Source organism: Podarcis bocagei, assembly GCF_964188305.1.
Source record: "Podarcis bocagei genome assembly, chromosome: 5".
Classification (NCBI taxonomy): Eukaryota; Metazoa; Chordata; class Lepidosauria; order Squamata; family Lacertidae; genus Podarcis; species Podarcis bocagei.
The window spans coordinates 58477688-58503185 of record NC_138129.1 but is presented as its reverse complement, the minus strand read 5'-3'; the positions used below and the strand labels follow the sequence as shown (position 1 = coordinate 58503185).

Genomic DNA, 25498 nt, shown 5'->3' with positions numbered 1-25498 from the left:
AGCCAGCAGCTCAGCTGAAGGCTGAGTATATCTTTTTTCAAAGCACACTTTTCCATATTATATTCCTCAAAACAGGGATCAGCAAACACACCAGTGGTGTGCTGTGAAATTTTTCACAGGGGAACAGTTAGGATCAGAGGCACCAGCTTGCGAGGGCCATGGAGGGGGGTGTCACACACATGAGCCTCTGGCCCTAAGCCCAGCAGAAGTTTCCCAGGCTTTGGGAAGGAGGCACCAGGCTTTAATACTTTAATTTAGCGAGATCATTGAAGGGACCAGCATAGTCCCTCTGGTCCACTGACTGCACACCACTGAAATGCACAAAGGTTTTGGCTTAAAAATTTCATTGAAATTCATAAACTTGGACGATTGCATTGCTTTTGCAAAATCAACAATATGTTAACTGTCAATATTGTCTTTGTGTTTTGTCATTTGGGAGTAGAGGTTTAGTGCATTCACACTGTGACACATTATTGGCTACTACTCTCACCGCAAATCCTTTCTTCTCCCACAGGGCTACTCAAATAAAGACCTACTCCTGGGATAATGCCCAAGTCATTCTGGTTGGAAACAAATGTGACATGGAGGATGAGAGAATTGTTCCTTTTGAAAAGGGAAAACATCTGGCTGATCAGTTGGGTACATGTTACCATTTTACTTTTTTTGATCCCTTCTCCCTCCAGTTATAAGCAGGGATGGGGAACCAATGGCCCTCCAGATGTTGTTGGATTCCAACTCCCATTAGTCCCAGCCAGCATGACCAATGGTCAAGGATGATGGAAGTTGTAGTCCAGTATCATCTTGAGGGCTAGATTCCATATCCCTTAGTTGCATCCTAATTGCAGCCTCATCTACTTTCTCAGATAATTGGGTTATAATATTTATTTATTATTTATGCAATTTTATTTTTTTATTAAATGAATGTAACACCGTTTACCTCAAGATCCCAGGGTGGTTAACAGCATAAGAATACAGAATAAAAACACAAAATACAGGATAAAAACAAGAAGAACAAAATAATCCAATAACCCCCCCCAAAAAAAAACATTTAAAGGGACATAGACTGTTAATAAGCCCATTGACCATTCCTCTCTGTTTAGCCTACTGTCTCAGTTGCAGTGAAAGATGTTGAACTACAATCCAACTGCAGGTCTAATAGGCTTCTCTTATGTGGAATGGGGAGGGGCACCATCTTGCCTTTTGCCTCAGCCAGTAAAATGTCTTGGTCCAAACCTGCCTGCAACCCAAGTGAACTGAGTTGAACTGTAAGCTGAACGTCCCATTTGGTCACGGCTGAACTTTTTGCTTCCTATCTTTTTTCCTTTGGGCACATACCGGTATGTCACTATTGTTGAGTTCTGTTAGCTGGATGTTTGCTCCGATTCCTGTGTGACTTGCTGTCTGTATATGTGTGAGGGTGCAGGAGAAGTGAGTTTTGTCAGGTTTCAATCTGGTTTTGTATATTGACTGGCTGGATATTGGTAATTCCAGTATTCCTAGGGAGTGAAGCGTGCAGAATGAGGTTTTTTTTTTTAAAAAAAAAATACTGTGTTTTCTGGCTTTCAAGTGTCATGGCTAAGTGATGGAGACTTAATGGCTGTTTTGAGATATGTCTTTGGGAGTGATGGCATCATGAGAGACTGTGAGTGTGTGAAAGAGAGAATGAAATATACTGTGGGATATGAATGTTTGTGGGTGTTATGAGTGATGTGTGACTTCATGCCCTATTATTTATACTCTCAGTGTTGTCAAGAGAGTGGCTGAACAAGGGTCAACCAGAGAGCCTTATGGCTCAGGGAGAGAGCCTCCACAGTCTTAGCCTGACACTCTAATTACTGGGTGCTTTCAGACCGAGGTATAATGTTGCAGAGCTTTCATTTATATACCACAAACAGGTCATGGGCAAGAGGCTTTTTAATGGATTGTATTTTCAGTGAAAATGATGAATCTGGATTCAGTTGAGGTGGGCAAGGCTGGCATTTTGTGTAGGCACTATGAAAAACTTGTATGAGTGACCAGTACCAATACTAATATAAAAACCTGTCTGGAAGCATCATTTATCTTTCTGCTGCTACTATTTGCAGCAGATGCACAGCTTTGTTTGTCAAATAGTTGGGAGCACTGGGAGCTGTTCTGAGCTTCACAGCAGTGAGGATTAGAGGTACCCAGGCATGCATAAAATATAATTTTCCTCATTTAGCTTTTCATTGGTTGGTGTGTTAACACTGATTGTTCATTTCAAACAACTGGTCTGATGAAGCAGCCCTGTTAATAACCTTATGAAAATATTTCAGCTAAGTCATTCCATTTTCCATTCTTAGTAGTTGACATACGAATCAGCACGACATTCAACATTCAAATTACTATGACAGTTAACACTGCTCATAATTTCTCAGCAGCGTATTTTGTTCTGCCTCTTCCTTATATACTTTCTCAGATTTTTTTAGAACATCAAGAAGTATATCAAACACCAGATTAAGAGCATTCCAAACTGCTAACATTTGCTTTTTTGTAAGAAGAGTTATCAGTGTGTTTATGGAAATTCCTTAATTCCTAATTTTATTCAAACCTCTCATGTTGAACCCCGTTCTCAACTCCCAAATCTTCACCTCTGACAACATGGTTAAAAACAAAGGACCACAATAAAACTATATTCCTAATTTTAGCTGGTTCCTATGACTTTATGATTACCAAGCTGATATTATCTACTACTCTGCTGCTACCTGCATCCAGACATTATAAGACAGCAATATTTTAAAAGTGTTTTGTAACTTTGAATATTGTTAGTAGTAGTTGTAGGCTTTTTCTTCGTGGGCTTCAATGCCTGATTTAAGATTTGTTTATTTTAATATGTGAATAGAGCTATGTATTTAATATTTGATGTGTTAAAATTATAAAATATGTTTTTTTTAAAAAAAAAATGGGGCAAGGAAAAAATGCAATACAATAGAAAAGAATAAAAACAAATCCACCCCAAAAGACTATACAAATACAACACACATCAACTAAATCAGTCCACCTAACCTGAGGACCATTTACATACCCAATGTTTTATAATAATAATAATAAAGCCCCTTTACAGCTGCACTACACTTAGGGCTTTTTCCAGCCGAAACTCACTGGAACTCAGTTCCGGCACCTCTCAGGTGGGTGCCATTGCCATTCTAAGAATGAGGGTGGTGTTCATGGAGAGTTCTGGCACTTCTTTTTCTAGAAAAAGAACACTGGCTACACTCATATGGTGCAAGATCTTTTTGAACTTTAACTGATTTTATTTATTTTATAGACCGTAAACTAGAGATTTATGCAGCATCACTTTTTATAAAACCTCCTTATCTATTCTGAACTTAGACATCTGGTGTGTTTTTTAAAAAAAACCAAGCAAACTAAAATGAACTGTTTAATATGACCAACAGAAAATTTAAAGCCAGTTTTACATGAGAAGCAGTTTTGGGATAAGCAGATATTGATTTGTGTACTTTTTAAAAAAAACAAAAAACAGGGTTCGATTATTTTGAAGCTAGCGCCAAGGAGAATGTCAACGTGAGACAGGTCTTTGAGCGCCTGGTGGACATCATCTGTGAAAAGATGTCGGAGAGCATGGATTCGGAAGCTTCTAGGACAACTACTGCCGGGAAGAACGTGCATCTCACATACAGCCCCCCTCCACTGCAGCAGAATTGCTCCTGTTAATGCCTCAAAATCTCTAAGAAAGTTGTTGTTGCAGGATAGTGGGCAGGAACAGTAGAGCTTTTAAAAGAGATGTTTCAGTGCTGGTGGAGCTGGATATGTTTGTCTGATGTTTTGCAAAGTCTCTTTATATATTTTATACAAAAACAGTGCAAGTGCAGCTAGTGTTCCAGTGAAAAGTTATGCTACGGTTTAAGTAGTTTATATAGCCCGTCACATATTTCTGTGTGGTTCTCAGTGTTACCATTGTTTTGCCACCAGTCAGGTAATCCTGACTCAGACACACTTTATTAGCGTCTGCTAGCTAGAGGCCACTGTTAACTATGGCACAAAAAATTAATTAAAAAAAGAAACGACAGCAGTTTGAGCTATCTCACAAAAAGATCTTCAGAAGGGAGAGGCAATATTGTTCTTTGTGTAATTAACTGGTATCTTTGCTTAATAAGAGTTGCACAGGAAAAGCTGTAGCTCAGTGGTAGAGCATGCAGAAGGTCCTAGACTCAGTCATTTAAACCAAGTAGGTAGCCGTGGTGGTCTGCCATAGTCTAAACAAAATAAAAAAAAAATCCTTCCAGTAGCACCTTAGAGACCAGCTAAGTTAGTTATTGGTATGAGCTTTCTTGTGCATGCATCTGAAGAAGTGTGCATGCACACGAAAGCTTATACCAATAACTAACTTAGCTGGTCTCTAAGGTGCTACTGGAAGGATTTTTTTTATTTTGTTTCATTTGAGCCAGTTATTTTCATTGAGGCAAAAACCACCAAGCTCAGTCACTCCGTACCACAGTAACCACACCATTCACATGAGCATGTGTCAAAAGGAAAGGGTGGAACTTTAGAGGAGCATATTGCCAGAAACACTGGGAACAAGTCGTTAGGAGTATTTATCCTATAAAGCAGCATTTGAAAAGCCTTGGTATGTGCATGGAATTCTGGACATGGTTTCAATTAGACTGCAAGTACGACAGTGATAAACATCCAAGGCCATTCAATGGGTTTATGGCTTAATTGCTCTACAGATAAATATTCAGACTGTTTAACTATTTTTGCACTTGTGGAAGTACATTAGTTCCCAAGAAAAGAAAAGACGTATGTAACTGGGAAAAGATTGAAATAAAGAATTCTGTGGCACTTTAAGGACTAACAAATTTTGTATAGCAATTAGCTTTTGTGAAATAAATTTCACTTAATCAGAATATATCATTTAGGACCATTCCTATACTATTTAATATATTAAAAATCATAAACGGCATGTATTACATGTGCACATAAAAGCTACTGAAAATGACAAAGGCTACTAAAAATGACACACTTTTAACTTTTCCTGCCAATATCCTCTACCTTCACTGAGGTCGGCTAAGCTCAGGAAGCAATTCTTTGTAATTGCAGGATCAGGCATTTGAAAGTTGCCCTTGACAATCTTGCAGCTACCTTAAGACTGCAATCCCACATAACTCAATGGAACATACTTCTGAGTAGACATATAAGATTGCACTGTTAATGTTCACACAGAAACTCCACTTTGTCATAGTAGGAATTTGAACTGTGTTAGTAAGTCAAAATATGTTTAGTAGAGAGTTTGAATTTGTATTAATTGTAATGAGAAAGTTCTATTTTCTTGCACATTTGTGATTTGGTGTTTAGCAGGCACTTTCTGTGTAGTGTTTGAATGTACATGTTCCTAATTATGAAATCATGACAAAATAAAGCTGTTATTTAGTCACTGTGATCTGATTTGAGTATTAATTTACATTGCTAATAGACATAAATAGCTCGTCTAGTTTTTCAGTTGTATCACTGTGAAACCCCATGGTTATAATGCTTATCAAGAACTTTTATTATTAGTGTTGTTGTTGATAGGCAGACTAAGCAAGTTTATAAAAATAATGCTACATATTATTACCATTTGAACATTAGATTGTTCAAATTACTTCACATACATTGCATCAATAATTGTTACTTCAGTTCTGTAACATAGGTCGATACTATTTCATCCACATAGGCTGCTGAGCTACTTTCCAGATAATATAACCTGGGCCCACTTTTAATTATACTCAGGGCTTTTTTCAGCTGGAACTCAACAGAACTCAGTTCCAGCACCTCTCAGGTGGGCACCATTGCTATTCTAAGAGAACAAAGGTGTCCATGGTGAGTTCCGGCACCTATTTTTTCTAGAAAAATAGCACTGATTCAGTTAATTTGTGGGGGGGTGGGGTGGCTAACTTGTGATACTTCAGATATTGTTGGACTTCAGCTTCCACCATCCCCAACATTGGCCATGTTTACAGGGGCTGATGGAACTTTGAGTGTAACAGCAGTGAAATATAAGGACAATTAATGATACAAAGAAAAGTATGTAATGTCTAAATCAAATAATTTATTATTACATTTATATGCCATCATTCCTCCAAGGAACTAAAGGTGGCATTTATGGTTCTCCCCTATTTTATCATTGCAAATCACGGGCCGTAGCGGACGACCCGTTTCCGCGGAGCTTCCCCTTCAGCAAGTGAAGGAGACCGCCATTGCCGTTCGCGCCGCCTCCGGAAGTGTACCTGTCCCAAAATCAGTCTGGCTCCAGATTTGATTAGCTGCTGAAATGGTAAATAGTTTACTGCAGTTTCTTTTTCACAAGTACAATATCCGAATTACATATGTACCGTAGCAAATGGTTCACAATGGAAAGGAGGGTTGGGTGTTCAGTCCTGGCTATCCAATGAAATGTTGGTAAGTCCAGTGTAACAGAGGATAACCCACTGCAAACAATTCTAGCATGGTGCGGGAAACCAGCTTCCTATCCCCAACCTACGTAAGCCTGGCTACTTGCAACTCCTGTGAAATGGGATTGTCTAGTTTTCCATTCTACCCACTATTCAGTGTCCGCGATACAGCTAGTCATTTGTAGATTAGGAGGGCAGCTTCGAGTGTTTTAGGAAGACCAACAATGTTGTCTAATAGGTTAGTTAAAGGTTGTAGAAGTGGTGCAGGCACGTAAATCAAACTGTAGTGACTGCAAGTATCACCAATGTTAATCTTGGAGATCGCAAGGTGGATCGCTCGGACAGACTTCAAATTTACAGTATCTATTTTGTTTTTTACTAGAACACCAAGATCCACCAACCAGAGCAACTCGAAAATGCAAACTACAACACCACAGTCTTCCATAGTTTGCATGCCAAAAACCTTTAGAACATAAAAGGAACAAAGTTACAAAAGACAAAAAGAGAAACAGCAGACACAATCATTTTTACTTCCAAGCCAAACAGATACATATGCATGTATGTGTGTATATAGAGAGAGAAAAGAAAAAAAACAAACCCTTAAACCACTTTCAAACCTACTCTTCCAGCAACCAAGTTCACTACACTGTCATTTAGCTCCAAGCAGCTCAATTTCTGCACTTTATATATCCCCAGTTCAAGGAAGCGCAGAAAGGTTCCCAGACGTTCTAAGCGTAGTAGCTCTCCCTCATTCGCTGTCACAGATTATTGGCTCCTCTCTACGAGTGAGAGCTTGCTGAACCAATCCAGGTGTACTCGTCTTTAGAAAGACGTTTATAAGGCAAACCTCAAAACTCAGTTTTGAAGGAAGCAGGGGTGAGATAAGCCTACTACTCCATCCTACAATACCTTATTCCCCTTCCCCGACTCTCCGTCTCCCCTCCATTCCTAACGCTAATGGTTTGCCCCATTCCCACCTCCTCAGGCTCCAGGCAGCCTGTTAGAGTCAAGTGATGCCGGTAGAAGCTTGGATTTGCGGGCGTCCGGCGCGTGGATGCCGAGCCGGGCCCTGATTGGGCGACTTCGGTGGCTTCCGGTCCTGAGCACCGGCCTGCGGCTGAGGGCTGGAGCTGCTGGGCCGGAGCTGGGCCCGCCGTGGATGCTGAGGGCGGGAGCCGCCTGGCCGCGCGGGACCTCGGTGGCGAGCCACCTTCGAGCAGGACCAGCCCTCCGCAGCCGCGCCGGCAACCCTCAAGCCAAGCCCCGAGGGATCCTCAGCGGGCCTCGCTCTCCCTCAGTCATGCCTGGCCGGGCCAAGGCCTCGCTGGGTGGCGGCTCCGAGCAGCCTGAGGACTTGGAGAGCAGTCGCGGGGCCAAGGCCGGCACAGCCCAAGAGGAGCCTGAGGCGGAAGCGGGAGGCGAAGGAGACAAGGCCGAGGCCGCCAGCGAGCCCAGCCCCAACGTGGGGGATCCCGAGATCGTCAAGTCCCCCAGCGATCCCAAGCAGTACAGGTGGGCGCGGGGAGGAGGAAAGGGGAGGGCGAAGGCGTAAGGATGGGGAAGAGCCTCTCAGGTGCGTCAAGCGTAGCGTAAATGAACTACACGAGACATTTCTTGTGCCGGTCAGCACCGTAGTTCCCCTCCTTTTATCCTGATCGGCCGCCAGAGGGTTGGTGGTTGGGGAGGTTGGGTAAAGCAATCCCGGGGAGAAGGGATGTCGCTTTCCGGCGTGGTAGGCCCGGTTATCAGAGGCAGGGGCATAGCTGTCAACTTTCAGATTTGAAAATAAGGGATCAGCAGCCTTGAAAATAAGGGATCAGTAGCCTCACCTGTCCCAGGGACAGTCTACGGGATAGCTAACAATCCGGGATAGCAGCGGGAAACGGCGCTGGAATAAGGGAATTTCCCACAAAAAATGGGATGGTTGACAGCTATGGGCAGGGGAAATATATTCATGTTTCTTTTAAAAGTCACGCAAGCCACAGGCCATTGCATTATGTGCTATAGAAGATGCTACTGGCCGCTAGCTTAGATGCATTAAAAGGCGAAGTTGGCGGAGACATATCCCGCATGACTCTATTGGGTGGCTCTTAGCCAGGATGGCAACATGAAACTTCCATGTTCAGAACGTAGCTGTCAACTTTTCCCTTTTCTTGCGAGGAATCCTATTTGGAATAAGGGAATTTCCCTTAAAAAAGGGAAACCTTGACAGCTGTGGTTCAGAAGCAGTTTATCACTGACTGCCAAATGGTGTGATATTCCCAAAGGCATGTGGTTAGCCACTGTTCTGGATTAGGCGGACTTCACTCTGATCCCACAGGGTTCCTACGTACTCTGTATTCGTAAAATAGCTTGCCACCTTTGTCAGCTCAATTCCAGCAGGTGCTCTTTGGTAGAGAGCCAGTGTTAGATGAGATAATTAGATCGGACCAGTTACAGGTAGGTAGCTGTGTTGGTCTGCAGTAGTTGAAACAAGACTTAGGGTCAGTTCCCTACTCAGGCATTAAATTCACTCAGTGAGTTTAGACAAGTCATACTCATGGTCATTTTGAGAACAAAATGGGATAAGGCACATATGTGGTGGTAATTGTAGCCAGTAACTTCCTGTGAGATTACCCACTCTTTCCCCATTTGTGTTAGCAGTATGTTGTGTTCCACTTCTCAACTTACAGAAAGAGGACTTTCATAAGGACTTTTGTTTCTTACATATTTGTTGCCTCTAGCAAGTAATCTTTAGTCATAGTCTTGAGATTTTATCTGGATCTGCTGGTAAAATAGAACTGAGAAGAAAGTTTTGAGTTACTGGGGAACAACAGCAGGAGAGGGTTGTTGTCCTCTAGTCCTGCTTGTGGGGTTAAAGTAAAAAAAAATATTGCATATGTATTACAAACATGGAATTTTATCCCAACCATTAAATGTAAAACTGCACTCTTGTAAATATATAAATATATAAATACCAAGTGCCTGTTAAAAACATAAACATCAGTGTACTTTAATAATAAAGGTAAAGGTAAAAGGACCCCTGACCATTAGGTCCAGTTGTGACCGACTGGGGTTGCGGTGCTCATCTCGCTTTATTGGCTGAGGGAGCCGGCGTACAGCTTCCGGGTCATGTGGCCAGCATGACTAAGCTGCTTCTGGTGAACCAGAGCAGCGCACGGAAACACCATTTACCTTCCCGCCAGAGTGGTACCTGTTTATCTACTTGCACTTTGACGTGCTTTTGAACTGCTAGGTTGACAGGAGCAGGGACTGAGCAACGGGAGCTCACCCCGTCGCGGGGATTCGAACCGCCAACCTTCTGATCAGCAAGTCCTAGGCTCTGTGGTTTAACCCACAGCGCCACTCACGTCCCTTTAATAATAAATAGGTATAAATTCAGAAGCCAAAACCGAAGGTCAGCTAACCCTTGTGCTGGTTGCAGAAGCCTGCACAAGGCATCCTGCAAGTACAGCAGGGCTATGTGCCTCCCATAGATCCTCTCTAGAGAGTCAGAAGAACTTCCAGAACTGTGCATGAGGGAAGGAAAGAGGAATTTTTTGTTTGGCAACCAGAAATGCTTGCACTGACAGAACACTTATATTAGTGCAATGTTTAATTGCATCCTATGTAATTATACTTGTAAAATGTAAATCTTCACATTGAAATTGCAACGTGAATGTGAGTATAAATGCTACATCTACTTTGTCTTATGGAAAACAACCTGCCGTAGAGATAGAAAAGGTCTAACCTGAATTTCCAGTATTAAATAGAAAGCTGTGATTGACTGCGATTTTGTGTGGATGAATAGAAGAGCATCGCGCTGTAGTTGCATTTCTGTGATGAAAGCTTTGTTTTTCTTGCATTGGAGTTTAGAGCGGTAACACTTTTGATTTAAAGCAGAACAATCGGGAAGGATTGTGTGTAACTCTCTCCTTGCTCTTACCACTTTTGCCTGTGCTGAATTGTGAGTGCACAGCTTTGCCCTCATCATTTTTAAGGCACCTCTCCCAGGAAGTGAGAGGAGCATCTCCTAGGAAAGAAGCAGTGGTGCAGCTCACATTCTGAATCCAACCACTTTTAGTCTTGGAGGCTGCTAGTTGGCCATCCATGCAAACAGATGTGACCTACAGGCTGCTGTTGAGCCTTCACCATTCCTCCCCAAAACCCCCAAGTAGAATTTGTTCCTTTTCCATTGTTGTTATGCTGTCTATATCTCTGTAAGGTGCCCTAATGTAGAATACTTCATTAACACCAAAACAGTCCTGGCAGCATTGTGTCTTGTCTTGCAATGTAATTGCCAAGGTAAATGCATATTTTTAATTAGTTCAGAAAGGCAAGAATTACTGTTTAGCAAATATTAATGGGTAGTATACAACCAAGTCATACTCAATAGGCAATTGAAATGTAGACTCAAGTTAGTCATCATGATACAACCCTTATACAAGAACAAAGTTTGTTGTTATTTTAAATTGTTTTTAATATTGTATTTTAAAGCTGTAACTTGCCCTGAGACCTTAGGGTGAAAAGTAGATAATTAATAATAATTATTATAATGATGATAATAGTAATGATTGCAGAGACACAGAGGCAAATACAGGGATGTTCCATTTTATTTTATTTTCCTAAGGCATTAAGAAGCCAATGGAAAGGGTCATCATCCTGATGATAATATTACCTGTCACTTTGTAGGTACATCAAACTGCAAAATGGCTTATGTGCACTGCTGATTTCGGACTTGAATAACCCAGACGGTAGCCCTTGTGCAGTGTCAGAGGATGAGGATGACTCTGAGGAAGGCACGGATGAAGATGATGATTCTGGAGCAGAAATAGAAGATGACCAAGAGGGATATGATGATGAATGTGGATATGATGAGGATCTTGATGACCCTGACAGTGAATTAGAAGAGCTAGGAGAGAAAGAGGAAACGAGGAAGAGGAATAGCACAGAAAAACAGGTATGGTTTGAATAATGATAACAACTGACCATGAGTGGTTTGGTGCAGAGGACAAAAAAACGCATTGCTACTTTTGATATTTTATTCATTTCTGTACTGGAAACTCATATAAAATACATCTACAGGGTGTATAAAATTCCAGCTAAAACCCAAACAATATAACAAATAAATTCCAAAGGAAAACACGTTAATGAAAGAGAAGTTCAAAGTGAGTGACGAGAGTTTTTTTAAAAAACCAATAAATCATTTTCAGAAGATGTCTTGCCATAATATGTTAAGTTGGCAGGTTCACTTCAGAGTTGCAGAAGAGATAGGCTTTTGGCCCTCAGATAAAGAAAGCATTACTTTTGTGTCTGCCTTAAACAGATTCTTAGGTCATCCTCTGCAGTTTTACAATTCAGATTGTTTTCTGTCTTGTATAGAATTGAACAGTGTTTACATCACTTTTCGTGATTCCCTTGCAGAATTGTTTTATAGTGGGCAATTTAGTAATCTTATAAGATAGTAATGTTGTTTTCTTAAAATGCTGTTCTTGTTTTTCTTTTCCCAGTCTGCAGCTGCACTTTGTATAGCTGTTGGCAGTTTCTCTGACCCTGAAGATCTGCCTGGGTTGGCACATTTTCTGGAACACAGTATGTTTTTTGTTGTTCAATGTTACCTTGCTGTGTTTTAGCAAAAATTAAATTTTATAGTTTTGCATCTGTGGAGCTCTTTGACATAAAACCCTGAAAATCAGCAATGTAGGAGTCAGCTGCATTATTTTCCTGCTTGCATATTTGCAAAGTTAGATATGATATGTCCATAGAATAGCAATAGATATCTTAAAACCAGAAGTTGCCCTGCTGATCTAAAAAAAAAAAGGTTGTCAAACGTATGCAACTAGTCTATTTCCATTTGTTTCCCTTTAATACGCCCAAACTTCTTTTTGAACTTGGGGAATTTCAAGTTTTTTCCATTAGAATTAATACCTGTCTCTTTAACTTTCATTTTTTCCCCCCAGTGGTTTTTATGGGCAGTGCAAAATACCCAGATGAGAATGGTTTTGATGCATTTTTGAAGAAACATGGAGGCAGTGACAATGCTTCAACAGACTGTGAACGAACAATATTTCAGTTCGATGTACAGAGGAAATATTTCAAGGAGGCTCTTGATAGGTATTTTGATTATTCTGAATAAAAAGCTGGATTTACTGCTTCCTATTTGAGTAGTTGTTGCTGCTGCTGCATTTGATTTTTTTTCCAGTTTTCAAGTAGTTTGAAAACTTTGGATGGTATCCACTAAGTCAGAGTAGACCCATAACTGCATAAATTAGGCTGCAATCCTACCAGGGAGTAAGCCCCATTGAATTCAGTAGGACTTACTTCTGGATTGCAGTAATGACTAACAAGTCTATTGGTTTCAGTAAGTATGGTCTGACTCTGACCTAGATACTTCCCAAAGGTTGAAACACTTCAGGTAAATATTAGTAAAAAATATGCTTCATTGAAGAATGATATATTTGTAAAGGATGTTAAAAATAAATAGTTCTATGGGGTACAATTACATTGAGTACTGAGACTTTTGTGGATCATTTGCCTTAAGAATTCATTTTTGGCAAGAAATATCATTCACTGCCAACATTGGGTCATAAAATTCAAAAACGAATTCATACCAATCTAGATTTTTATTAGAGCAGATAACCAAGACACACATCAAAGCATAATTTCCATTGGGAATAAAAATGTAACAAATATTTTAAGCCTTTGCTTTAAGAAAGAAAGTTTAACCACAGACGCTAGAAGAACTTTTAAAAATGTTATTACTAAAACTTGAACTTGCTAAATATTTTAAATTGCAACACTTGGCAACTTGTGCAAGCCTGTCAGACTGCCTGGAAAAACATACATCCAATATTTTTCTGTTTCAGGTGGGCACAGTTTTTCATTCACCCTTTAATGATCCGTGATGCAATTGATCGGGAAGTTGAGGCTGTGGATAGTGGTAAGAATCCTGATTTCTCTTGTCACTTTATATTTAGTTTTTTGAAAAAACAAATTTTTGTTTGGCATAAAAGTATTGAAAGCATCTTTCATGAAGCAGGGCATTTCTACATGATTTTAGTACCCAGAGGTCACCAACGTGGTACTTACGGGCACACAGGTGCCCACAGAGGCCTTCCCTGGCACCCACAGGGTCCCTTCCCCAAGCATTCTGTTGTATGCTTGGTTGAGGGTTGCATGTGACGCCCACAACAGTTTCTCTGCTTTTCAAATTTGCCCATGGATTCCAAATATTCCAGACAAATAAGATGCATTCTGAGGTTTTCAACAACTTACATAGGAACTTGAATTTCTAATTGATTACTACCTGTAGTAAAGGATTCACAGTATCTTTTTCAGAAGTTCATTTTAACTTGGAAAGGAAGGTGGATCTTTCAAAATGGACAGACAAGTTGTTGATGTTATCTTATTACATATATCCAACTTAAAATGCATAAAGGAAAAATTCCTCATCTCATCACTTAAGTTGACTAGAAGCAGGTATTGTAAAACCTGCATATTGATCCAGTAAGGGCATTTTCCATACAGGAGCTGACTTATGTTTACCACTCATTCTCTTGAATGGGTCTTATGCATTCAGAAGGGTGCTGCAGATGATAAAAAAGCACCCTGCATTAGGCAGTTAGAGCAGCATGTTGCTGGGATTGATTTTGAGTTGACTCTGTGTACATTTCCATCAACCACATGGCTGACATTGTCAAAGTGAACCCTCTTCAGCCAGTGCATCTGCAGGGTTTTTTTTTATAGCAGGGCCCTTTACTAGTTTTGACTGTTGTTCTTTTTGATGTAAAAATAAACACACAAGCCATGCATAAAAGCAGTAAGCTAGGTTAAGTAGTTTTGGCAATAGTCCTTCTGATCTGTTCGTGCTGTTTTGAGCAAATGAACGTTTTAATGCGCATGGCTTTGTTATATTCCTATAGTCAAAGCTGGTTTGGAGGTCTATATTAGTTAGAATCTGAAAACCTTTCTATTAAACAAACAACAGAATATCAGCTTGCAAGGCCCTCTGATGCAAACCGAAGAGAGATGTTGTTTGGAAGTCTGGCCAAGTCTGGCCATCCCATGAAGAAGTTCTTTTGGGGTAAGTATTATTTATTATTATTTTAAAGTGTTTCTATCCTGTTGTCCAGCTGAAAAGGCTCCCAGAGCAGTAAAAAGGAACACAGGTCCTACCCTCAGGCATACCACCTAAAAACAACACAAAGGAAAAAGGGGGAAAGAGTTAAAAGCAAAATTAGGTACCAGTTCTTAAAGTTACAAAGTTCTTAGCAAAGGTAAAGGGACTCCTGACCATTAGGTCCAGCCGTGACCGACTCTGGGGTTGCGGTGCTCATCTCGCTTTATTGGCCGAGGGAGCCGACGTACAGCTTCCGGGTCATGTGGCCAGCATGACTAAGCCGCTTCTGATGAACCAGAGCAGCGCATGGAAACACTGTTTACTTTCCCGCTGGAGTGGTACCTATTTATCTACTTGCACTTTGATGTGCTTTCGAACTGCTAGGTTGGCAGGAGCAGGGACCGAGCAACGGGAGCTCACCCCGTTGCGGGGATTCAAACCGCCGACCTTCTGATCGGCAAGCCCTAGGCTCTGTGGTATAACTCACAGTGCCACCCGCGTTCCTTGCGGGTTCAGTCTGCAATGGTTTAGGGAGGCGAGGAGCTAAAATGAGCAGGCCTCTCGATTTACTTAATAGTTTTCCTGCTTCCCATCTGTCTCGGTAATGGAATGGCGGCTGCTACTAGCTTTAGCCCAAAGGCTAAATGAAAGTTCCCTCTGGTTGGTCTTCAAGGACGGTCTCTAAAAAACAGCCAGAGTTTTTTCTCTTTCCTAATCTCAGTGCAGAGATAGAAACTCTACCTGCTCCTTAGATTTCTTTCTGAAGATCAGGCAGAGCACTTTCATCTCCTTCCTGTGAGCTGGTGGGCCAGGTATGGCCTGCAGGCTAGTCATCAGTGGCACAGAGAACCTGTTGGATCTTGTATGGTGATAGAGAACACATGTGGCCAAGTTAGTGCAGTACACTGAGAAGATGACATAACTTGTTTCCCACAAGCTGCTTACACACAGATTATCCTGAACCTCGTATGTGGGTGTGCAGAGATTTCCTGTCCTCTCTCATACCACTTCTCTTTGAGTCCCACCATAAGTGCTTATGTGTTGATGTTCTGCACAGCTTGTTCCAAGCTGTGGGCAGGAAGGAAGGAAGGCACATAGTGGGCACGCAAGCAAGAGGAAGGATAGTGAGATGAGGGGGATACCACTTTGTTGCAGCTTAAAATTTATTTTTCAGCAAGTTGGGCGAAGGAGGAAAAACGTGGACTGGCAAGATATATATTAATCTGTTAATGCACAGTATGTTTTTAATGACTTTTGCTATGAGAACTATTAGTTTTAATTATAACCCTATTAAGCATTTGGATCAAAAGCATAAGAATTTTTAATAATAAGCAACCTTGGTTTTCAACATTATTTACAGGTAATGCAGACACGCTGAAACATGAGCCGAAGCAAAATGACATTGATACTTATACCAGGCTGAGGGAATTCTGGCAGCGCTATTACTCAGCTCACTATATGACTTTAGTTGTGCAATCTAAAGGTAACATCTGTTAATTTGAAGCTACAGGTGTAAACTGTGATACACTGCCGTGATTATTGTCTTTCAAGAGCTATAAAAACTCTTCTGCGTCTGCTTGTAATGTAAAGAATGCCACAATAGTTTACATTTCTAGTCAGAAGTAAGTCCTGTTGAATACAGTGGGGCTTGTGCTCAGGAAAATGAGTAGGGTTGCCATTGTGTACAATGAAAGTAAGCCCCACTGAATCAGGACGTATTTCTGATCAGCTATACATATGACTCCACTAAAATAAAAACAAAACTAGATGTATCTAGCTAAATATTTTCAATCTTCTACTTCTGAATTTAAATATTGAGTTCATTTTGATGAAATAGGTGTTCTTTTTCAGTGTCTGGTCACCTTTTAAAATAGAGGTTTATATTTTGGACCTAGCAATTCTTATGAGTTTCATTAGTTGCATTACCTAACCCTCTTTTTGGTCCTTATTAGTCTAAATGAAGTTCACAATATTAGATAATTTATTTCTCTTTGTAAACAAGGCTATGATTTATCTTGAGCCAAATACAGTGTTTTCTGAGTTTCCAGTAACAGTCTTGGTATGTGAATTTTCTCTGTTTGCCATTACTGACATTTTAATGATGTCTTTTTCTCAGTAAGGATAGAAACCTGCCCCTCCCTTCCCAACCCTGCCCTAAGGGGCCAATCTGTACATGCACGACTCCTACATGGATGCTTCTTTAAGTGTGGCTGCCATCACAAGGAGTATTTCTATGCTGCCAGAAGCATCTATTGTGGAGGCTGTTTCAGATAGCTTTTGGGCGCGGCCCATATCACGGAGACCAGCCGTAATTTTGTTGTGTGTAAGTTTTAACTGATACAACCAGCTTGGGAGGTTGTAAGAATGCAAGCTCAGCTGCCACATATGCCTGATATAGGAAGCAGAAATTGTACTGGTGCAGCCACACCCCAAAATAATCCAAGTGCCAAATGCATGTGCAGTTTAGGTATACTGAGAGAATTGAGCCTTTGGGCCTACAGACTTTATAATGTTTGCACCTCTTCTTTAATTAGCTCATTGGGTTCTTGAGAATGAACAGGTTCTCCAGCTTACCTTTGTTTTACTGAGAACAAGCCTTTCTTCTTCAGTGAATTGGCTGTTGAGCTTTCTCTCTCTCTCTCTCCCTTCCTCCCTAGAAACCTTGGATACTCTGGAAAAATGGGTGATTGAAATCTTCTCAGAGATTCCAAATAAGTAAGAATTTTCCCCCCTCTACCATTTTTGTCATAAGTAAGATGTAAAATTATATGCACAGTTCTGCATTCAAGTCATATGAGAAGACCACAAATATGATTTCACCTGTTTATCCCTAACCTTTCCTTCTTCATACCCTTTCCCCTTCTTTCCAGGTGATAGTTTGGCCAGATGGAATGATTCACCCCCTCATCCTCCCATGCACTGATGTGGGTGCTCTCCTGACCCTCAGAACCAATTTTGAGGGGTGTTTGCAGGGAGCGGGTAGGGAAGCCCCATTGCACAAGTGTAAGCCCTCATGCATGGCTTCCACTGTCAGAAGTCATTAGTTGAAACCTACTTTAGGACTTGGGTCTTCTCTTCTCACATACAAAATGAATGCTTAGCACAGATTTGGTGGGGGTTGCTATGCCAGTGCCGGTGCTTTGATTATTTAATAAAATAACAGAGTTGTTCTGTTTGATGTTTAAAATATTGATTTCTCAATTTTGGGTTCCGAAAAATAGGGGTCGTCTTATACATGGGGGTGTCTTATACATGGAAAAATATGGTAATCTTTTTGATGAGCATGTTAATCCCAATCTGTAGATACCGGTTCATAGTTTTCTACCAGACATACAACACAATAATCACCTGTTGCAACACATGAGGAGCCAGTCCCTGGAATTAGTACTGTTCCCGCAATGAGTGCTGGGTACAGAAGGATATATCCAGATTAGTCATTGATACACAGGATTGTGATGTGATATGGGAAGCATCCTAACGGAATTAGGACAATGATGCATAACTTATTTTCTTTTGTTCTTAAAGTGATTTACCAAGACCAACTTTTAGCCACCTGACAGAACCTTTTGACACACCTGATTTTCAGAAACTTTACAGAGGTGAGTAATTGGAATGAATAATTCCTATAGTGCTAACGATTAAGAATACATATTGCATTCTAAACTTTGTAACTTTCAAAGTTTTAAATACTGCTCTTTGCACTTTTCTTTTTGAGAAAAATTATTATGAGAAAGTTGATGAAGGCAGATAATCATGTTTTTGCATTTTACAGTAAACATTTCTTTATTTTTAGTTGTTCCAATCAGAAAAACACACTCTTTAAATATCACTTGGGCTCTTCCTCCACAAGAACAACATTACAGGTAAATTTTAAACTCTTGTTATGGTGGAACCCTTTCATGAGGGGAACCAGGAAACTGAGTTAGTTGAACAAATTAAATTGTTGATAAAAGAAAAAGCAGCCACTAGTGGCTTTCTGCTGATAGAAGGGGCTCCATCAGCAAAATGTGGAAGGAGACAATTTTAAACAATCCCTTTGCAGTGGTCTGTGCTCCCTCTAAATCTGCTCTAGACGGTTGGGGGAATCCTGAGCAGATTTGGGAGGGTGCAGCAGACAGTTGTCAAAAATTGGCCCCTTCCTTGTTCTGTTGATGGATTCCTTTCTGTCAGCAGCCAAGCACCACTGAATACCACACATAGTTTATGGTAGCTGTAGTAGTTTGTAATGTGATCATCACTAAATCCCAGCATTTTGGATATGCTTATTTTACTTGCTAATTTGTATAATGGCTGGAAACCAATATTTTCAAGGCATGTTTTATGACCTCCATTTTTAAACTTTCCCCTCTTTTTTCAGGGTCAAACCTCTTCACTATATTTCATGGCTGGTTGGACACGAAGGCAAAGGCAGTGTTCTTTCATTCCTTAGAAAAAAGTATGTATGAAAAAATCAGTTTTAATAGTTTTAATAGTTCATTGACACATTTAAAAAATATATATGCCATGTGCCTTTGCTTCGGCTGGGGAGGGCGGGATATAAATAAAATTTATTATTATTATTATTATTTATTATTATTATTACTTGTGTAATGCAGACAGTTGAGAAACATGTCAGCTTAGTTAGTGACCAAGTTCAACATGTATTTGTTATAACCCAAATATTGTGCAACATAAACATTGGATAGACTTGACATGAGCACTTTGAAAAGTTTCTCCATAGTGCCTACCCTTTGCTTATATTGTGATTCCATCATGTGAGGAGATGGAAAAATCAGAAATTGGTAACTCCCTATTCCATTGGGACAGGGGGAGTGATACAAGCAACCCTTTACTCGCATAGATTGGACTATGTTGCTGCTTACCCCAGCCTAGGTTATTAGTTGAAATATGTCATCTATTCTGCATACTAAAGCAGGGGTGGCAAAACTTCCTCTTGCTAAAAGCCAGAAATATATTGGAAATATGTATCAATAGCTCTATCTTTGATGTGTTAATATTTTCTGATAGATTCTGGGCTCTTGCATTGTATGGAGGAAATGGTGAGACAGGATTTGAGCAGAACTCTACATACTCTGTCTTCAGTATTTGTGTGACTCTGACAGATGAAGGTTACAATCATTTCTATGAGGTAAATTTGAGCTCAGCTTGAAGTGTTTGTTGTTCTTGCTTATTGCAGACAACAGATACCTGAATGTGCTTTGTTTCCATTTTCAGGTTGTTCATGTCGTATTCCAGTATTTGAAAATGTTGCAGCAGACAGGACCAGAGCAAAGGTAACTAAGGCCTGATTCTAGTGAGCTATTGGTGTTACTGAACTTTTTAAATTCCTAAATGTGAGCAGAAGTAGCAGGTGGGAGGAAATGGCTGTTAAAAAGAACTGGAGGAATTGAAAGTCACCCTAAAATGTCAACCCTCTGAAAAAGCAAGGAAAATTAGCTATTAAGGTGGTTGATGATTTAAGAATTGGTTTAGGGCAGAGCTTTCCAAACTTTTCATGTTGGTGACACACTTTTTAGACATGCATCATTTCACAACACAGTAATTCAGTCTTACTAGCAAACCAGAGGTTAAACAAACCCATTTCCAGCCGCGGGGGGAGCTTTCGCATGACACACCTACACATAGCAGTTAACACACTAACGTGTCGCAACACACGGTTTGGAAAACTCTGGTTTAGGGGAATATTCACTATCCTGAAACGTTCTCTCTATGTGAAGTATTATTAGTTACTATATATACTTCTTTTCTATATAAATTTATTTCAAAGTGGTTCTCAAAAACTTAGAAATACATAAAGAGTACATTGTTATCCGTGTCATCTTCCTAATAAAAACAATGCAGAACAGTTTCATAAGAGATACATAATAAAACCTCAAAACAATTCATTCATAATTCTTTACTAATAGTAAGACAGCCTCTGACCTAGGAGGTGGTAGCAGCAGAATGAATCTTTTTAAAGAGCTGCAAAAGGAAATGGGGTCAGCCCTCAGTCCCATGTTAGGATGGGAAATGACAAAATGTTTGCTCTGGCCTGTTGGTCAGGCTGCTGAGAAATAGCCTTAGAATCATAGAATTGTAAAATTGGAGGGTCATCTAGTCCAACCCCATGTGGTGAAGGAATCTTTTGGAATGTTCTGAAACCTTGTTTTTGGAAATGGTTCCTTTCTTGACAAATGTGACTGATTTATTGAGAAACATACGTCATCCTCCACAGAATTTGGGAAGAAATCCAGAAGATTGAAGCTAATGAATTTCATTATCAAGAACAGGTATTTCCTCAACCTTGAATATTTTCAAACACCATTTTATAGCCCATCATTTTATCTTTGCTTATGGAAACTAATAATAGCTGGGAATCTAATTGTGGTGACTATAGTAAGCTCATTGCTAATTTTAATAATATGGGATTATTTTACTGAGATGCTTTTGAAACAGTCATGATTTGTGATGACTTTCTGCTTTTGAAGATGTGCGTCTTCAATCTTCAGAGCTAAGAACTTGAGTTTGGAGCCCTGTTTAGAAGCCGTTCAAATGAATAGCTTTTTCCAACATGAATGAAACTCTAATCTTCTTTTTCTTAACTTTGATTCTTAATGAGCCCAATGGGGATTTCAAGGAACAAGTTTTCTTGTCCAAAATCTACATTGATTTTTGCAGTTGTCATGCATCTGGGAATCAAATGAATTGACTACTGCAGAAGATTGGCACAACTGCCAAAGCACATTTGGAAAGCAGCCAAAATCTAGGATTCTTCACTAGTTCCACTTGATTCTTGGCACAAAACAACTGCAAAAGTCAGTGCACAATTGTGTGGGGAAATTGATGACCTGGATTCACCTTTAAGCTTAACCAGAAGTAAGGTTAAGGGGGGAAATGTTCAAATGATCAGATAGTGAAATAGAACTGTTTGTTTTACAGACTGACCCAGTTGAATATGTTGAAAGTATTTGTGAGAATATGCAGCTGTTTCCAAAGGAGGACATTCTGACAGGAGACCAACTTCTTTTTGAATACAAACCAGAAGTAAGTGCACTCTTTAGGTCTTGCTTCTTACTAGATGAGATGATTAAGAAACCAATTCTACCAATTAGGGAATCTTGTTTTCAGTCCTTCACGCTCTGCTTACAAAGTAGTAGTAGAACAAAGCTGCTTAATTTTGCACAAATAGGGACACATAAGAATATATTTGAATCCTTCATCTTTGCAGATCATTGCTGAAGCTCTTAACCAGCTGACACCTCAGGGAGCCAACCTTATTCTGCTTTCTGCTGCCCATGAAGCTCAGTGTCAGCTGAAGGAGAAGTGGTTTGGTACACACTACGGTGTTGAAGGTACAACAACTTTGAGTCTTCCTCAAAGGAATTTCAGAGGTGGAGGGAGGCTATGGAAGGAACTGCAGTGTGTTATGTTGGAGTGAGGTTGGCCTATAAGTCACTAAGTCTCCTAATAATCAAGGAACTTCAGTGCCACAGGTGGTGAACTTGTGGCCCTCCAGATGTTTGTGAATTCTGGCTCCCACCAGCCCCAGCCAGCCTGACCAATGGTTAGGTATGATGTGAGTTGGAGGGCAGTGAGAAGATGACATTTCTGTCATGGTTAGCAAAGAATGACATGTTGGATCTATGAATGGTGAAGGATTATGTCTAGATCAGGTGTATGAGTTCCTTGCTGCTGCTATGGTGTAGAAATCCAGGGGTGTGCATTAGAGAAGAGGAGGATAGGAGCTGTGTGCCCTGTCAATACAGCTTTTTGCAGCTGTATTTTGGGTGGCGCTGTGGGTTAAACCAGAGAGCCTAGGACTTGCTGATCAGCAGGTCGGCTGTTCGAATCCCCGCAACGGGGTGAGCTCCCGTTGCTCGGTCCCAGCTCCTGCCAACCTAGCAGTTCAAAAGCACATGAAAGTGCAAGTAGATAAATAGGTACCGCTCCGGCGGGAAGGTAAACAGCGTTTCCATGCTCTGCTCTGGTTCGCCAGAAGCGGCTTAGTCATGCTGGCCACATGACCCGGAAACTGTCTGCGGACAAACGCTGGCTCCCTCGGCCTATAGAGCGAGATGAGCGCCGCAACCCCAGAGTCGGTCACGACTGGACCTAATGGTCAGGGGTCCCTTTACCTTTACCTTTATAACATCTTCATTGGCTTCAGTTGTACTAAGTTTGTCTGCTTTTATCATTAATTTTCAGATATTGATCAATACTGGAAAGATATGTGGGCCAGTGACTTTGCATTAAATCCTGACTTGCACCCACCAGAAGAAAATAGATACATTGGTGAGTGAATTATGACTTCATACATGCCTAAAATAGGGTTGAATGTGACTAGATTCTTTTGCTTACATGTTGTTAAATAAGCTGTCCTAGGTTTTCTAAATGAAGGCTGCCTCTTCAGTTACAAGTGAATTCAACAGATTTATGTAGTTGGGTTTCTGTCATGTTGTATCTCAAAAAAGTAAGGAGCAGTACTTTTTTCAGGGATACTTGAGGGTATGCAGTACCAGCACCTCTTTTTTGTTGTTAAAAAGTGTAGCACTTACTGTAAGAACTTCATGGTGATTACTGGCACCTATTTTTCTAGGGGAAAAGCACTGGTAGGGAGTGTTATCCAGCAGAATCAGAAATTTATGTTGCTGCATCAGATCAGCAATCCATTTGTGCAGCAGACCATGAATAACTGTTAAGCTAGTAACACTTCAATCCTTACAGTGATGCTTTGACACTTAAGCACACAGCTTGCATAATTTATTTGAGATTGATATGTACTTGATACATTGACATGTGGGTGTGCAACAGTAACTCCTCCTCCTTAATTTTAGCAACTGATTTTGCTCTGAAGGCTCCTGACTGCCCACAGACAGAATATCCAGTCAGTATACTGAGCACCCAACAAGGCTGTTTGTGGTACAAGAAGGATGATAAATTCAAAATCCCTAAAGGTAACCCCTTTAAAGGTCTCTTAATGAAACTTGTTAATACACTTCTAGGTTACAAAACACAGGACATTCCAGATTGCATTTATCTCCTTGGGGCTTTTCATATAGCTTATTTTGAATTTTGTTTTTGTTTTAAGGCAGACACACATCCTTACATTGAATCCAGATGCAACTTTAGAACATCTGTTTCAGTAGTGACATAGATAAAAAAATTAAATGACATGACCATGCATCCTTGTGCTGAGATCCTTCTCCTGAAATGAATTTCTGTGTTTGTATATACATTTTTAATCAAACAGTAGCAGCCTTTACACCAATAGTAGTGAACCTGTCACTATCAAGATGTTGTTAGAATCCAAACCCTATCAGCCCAGCCAATAAAGCCAGTGGTCAGCAATGATGGGAATTGTAGTCCGCCAGTATCTGGAGGACCACAGGCTCTCCGTCCCTTCTTTCGACTAGACAAGGCAGTATATTGGCATCATAAAGCACCAAGTTATTTTCATTTTGCTGGCTCTACATACCTTAGCTTGTTGGTGTCTGGAGTTTTAGAAAATGAAGATGTGAAACATTTCAGTTGTTAATCTAAGCATTGTGTTTGGACTTGGGATGTTTAACTCTGGCTACCATGGTTGGGAATTTTTGGGCAGTGTTTCAGTCACTGATCTGTGGAATGGCACTGCTCTACAGCTGCCTTCTGCTAGCCAGTGGCGGAGGTGCTGACTCACCCTTCCTGTACTGGGTAGGAAGCTGTGTTTCTTTAGCCAGCAACATGCAGACCCCATTCCTTTTCACTGTTCAGAGAGACTACTTGCCAATCAAAAGCTTTCTGGCTGTATATTAGCATGCCCTTTAGATTTCATTGTATTTAATCAGCAGTGGGTAGGACTAATAATCTGTTTAAAAGAGATTGGGAACCATAGGTCAGGAGGTCCCAAAGAGAAATAATGGCTTGACGAAAGCTCCCCATTGTTTGCTATAGCTCATTATAACCATTTCTTTCAGCTTATATCCGTTTCCATCTAATCTCACCGCTGATCCAGCAGTCTGCCGAGAAGTAAGGGTTGCAGTCTTTTTGTCTGTCCTTTTGATTAGCTTATTTTTCTGCTGTAACAAGCATCTGTGGTGCTTCAGAGCATCCCTGTTACTAATAAACATGGAATACTAGGTGGTGGGTGATGGTAAAATATCAAATGCTGTGTTTGATTGCATAAACCATAATGTCAAGTGTGCAGGTAATTGTCTAAAAGGGTCTGGGATTGTATACTCCTATATATGTTAATTTAATGAGTGACATTTGTCTTTTGAATGAGTGGTATAATTCCACAGAGCCTTTCCATGAAGGACTCTCATTCACATTCTTACTTTTGTTTCCCGTCCAAAAAATTGCTGTGTGCAGCATTGTGCTCTTTGATACATTTGTAAACATCCTCGCACACAACCTCGCTGAGCCTGCTTATGAGGCGGATGTTGCTCAGTTGGAATACAAGCTGGTAGCTGGAGAGCATGGACTGATCATTCGCGTAAAAGGATTCAATCACAAGCTTCCTGTAAGTGTTGGCGGGATTTTTTCCTTTGGGTTCCTTTTGGGAAAATGATCCTATTTAGTCTACTGCTCTAGGGAAACAGCATTTTACTTTGTTCTCCCAGCTGCTGTTTCAACTCATCATTGACCACCTAGCAGACTTCAGTTTTACTCCAGAAGTTTTTGAAATGATAACTGAGCAGTTGAAGAAGACTTACTTCAACATTCTCATCAAGCCAGAGACTCTGGCCAAGTAAGTGTTTGAAACAGTACAGGCAGGCTTGGGTTTACCTTCTGCAAGAAGTCCCAGTTCTGATTTTATTATTTATTTGTGGTTTTTTTAATAAAAATATTTTCATACCACTGTATCACATCAGTTTACAACAATATAAAAACATATACAGTATTGTTGATTTGGGAAGAGAGCATGTCATTGTGGAAATGTGAACGAACATGCTTCCTTTGCTTTTGTCCATTTTCCTTGTTCTTTGTAGGGCATTCTTGGCAAGGAATTGGGTTATAGGAACAAGAAAGG

The 25498-nt window shown here is 40.4% G+C and overlaps 2 protein-coding genes across 6 annotated transcripts in view; both read left to right on the top strand.

The window, feature by feature from the left end:
* Positions 1-5413, top strand: part of RAB3B (RAB3B, member RAS oncogene family) — a 61275-nt gene extending 55862 nt beyond the window's left edge. For all 5 annotated transcript variants that reach the window (XM_081193254.1, XM_081193255.1, XM_081193253.1 and 2 more), the window contains exons 4-5: positions 515-639; positions 3503-5413. In XM_081193254.1, the coding sequence (XP_081049380.1) occupies positions 515-639; positions 3503-3693 (316 nt within the window). In that variant the 3' untranslated portion in view covers positions 3694-5413. The remainder of the gene's footprint in view (positions 1-514; positions 640-3502) is intronic.
* A 2036-nt stretch (positions 5414-7449) lies between these two features.
* Positions 7450-25498, top strand: part of NRDC (nardilysin convertase) — a 29840-nt gene continuing 11791 nt past the window's right edge. Inside the window, exons 1-21 of the mRNA XM_081193142.1 lie at positions 7450-7922; positions 11082-11349; positions 11900-11981; positions 12350-12503; positions 13256-13329; positions 14377-14472; positions 15869-15991; positions 17166-17223; positions 18034-18107; positions 18302-18371; positions 18866-18943; positions 19516-19636; positions 19723-19781; positions 20723-20777; positions 21427-21531; positions 21716-21839; positions 22693-22779; positions 23322-23441; positions 24444-24495; positions 24838-24988; positions 25089-25216. Of these exons, the coding sequence (XP_081049268.1) occupies positions 7465-7922; positions 11082-11349; positions 11900-11981; positions 12350-12503; positions 13256-13329; positions 14377-14472; positions 15869-15991; positions 17166-17223; positions 18034-18107; positions 18302-18371; positions 18866-18943; positions 19516-19636; positions 19723-19781; positions 20723-20777; positions 21427-21531; positions 21716-21839; positions 22693-22779; positions 23322-23441; positions 24444-24495; positions 24838-24988; positions 25089-25216 (2537 nt within the window). The 5' untranslated portion in view covers positions 7450-7464. The remainder of the gene's footprint in view (positions 7923-11081; positions 11350-11899; positions 11982-12349; positions 12504-13255; positions 13330-14376; positions 14473-15868; positions 15992-17165; positions 17224-18033; positions 18108-18301; positions 18372-18865; positions 18944-19515; positions 19637-19722; positions 19782-20722; positions 20778-21426; positions 21532-21715; positions 21840-22692; positions 22780-23321; positions 23442-24443; positions 24496-24837; positions 24989-25088; positions 25217-25498) is intronic.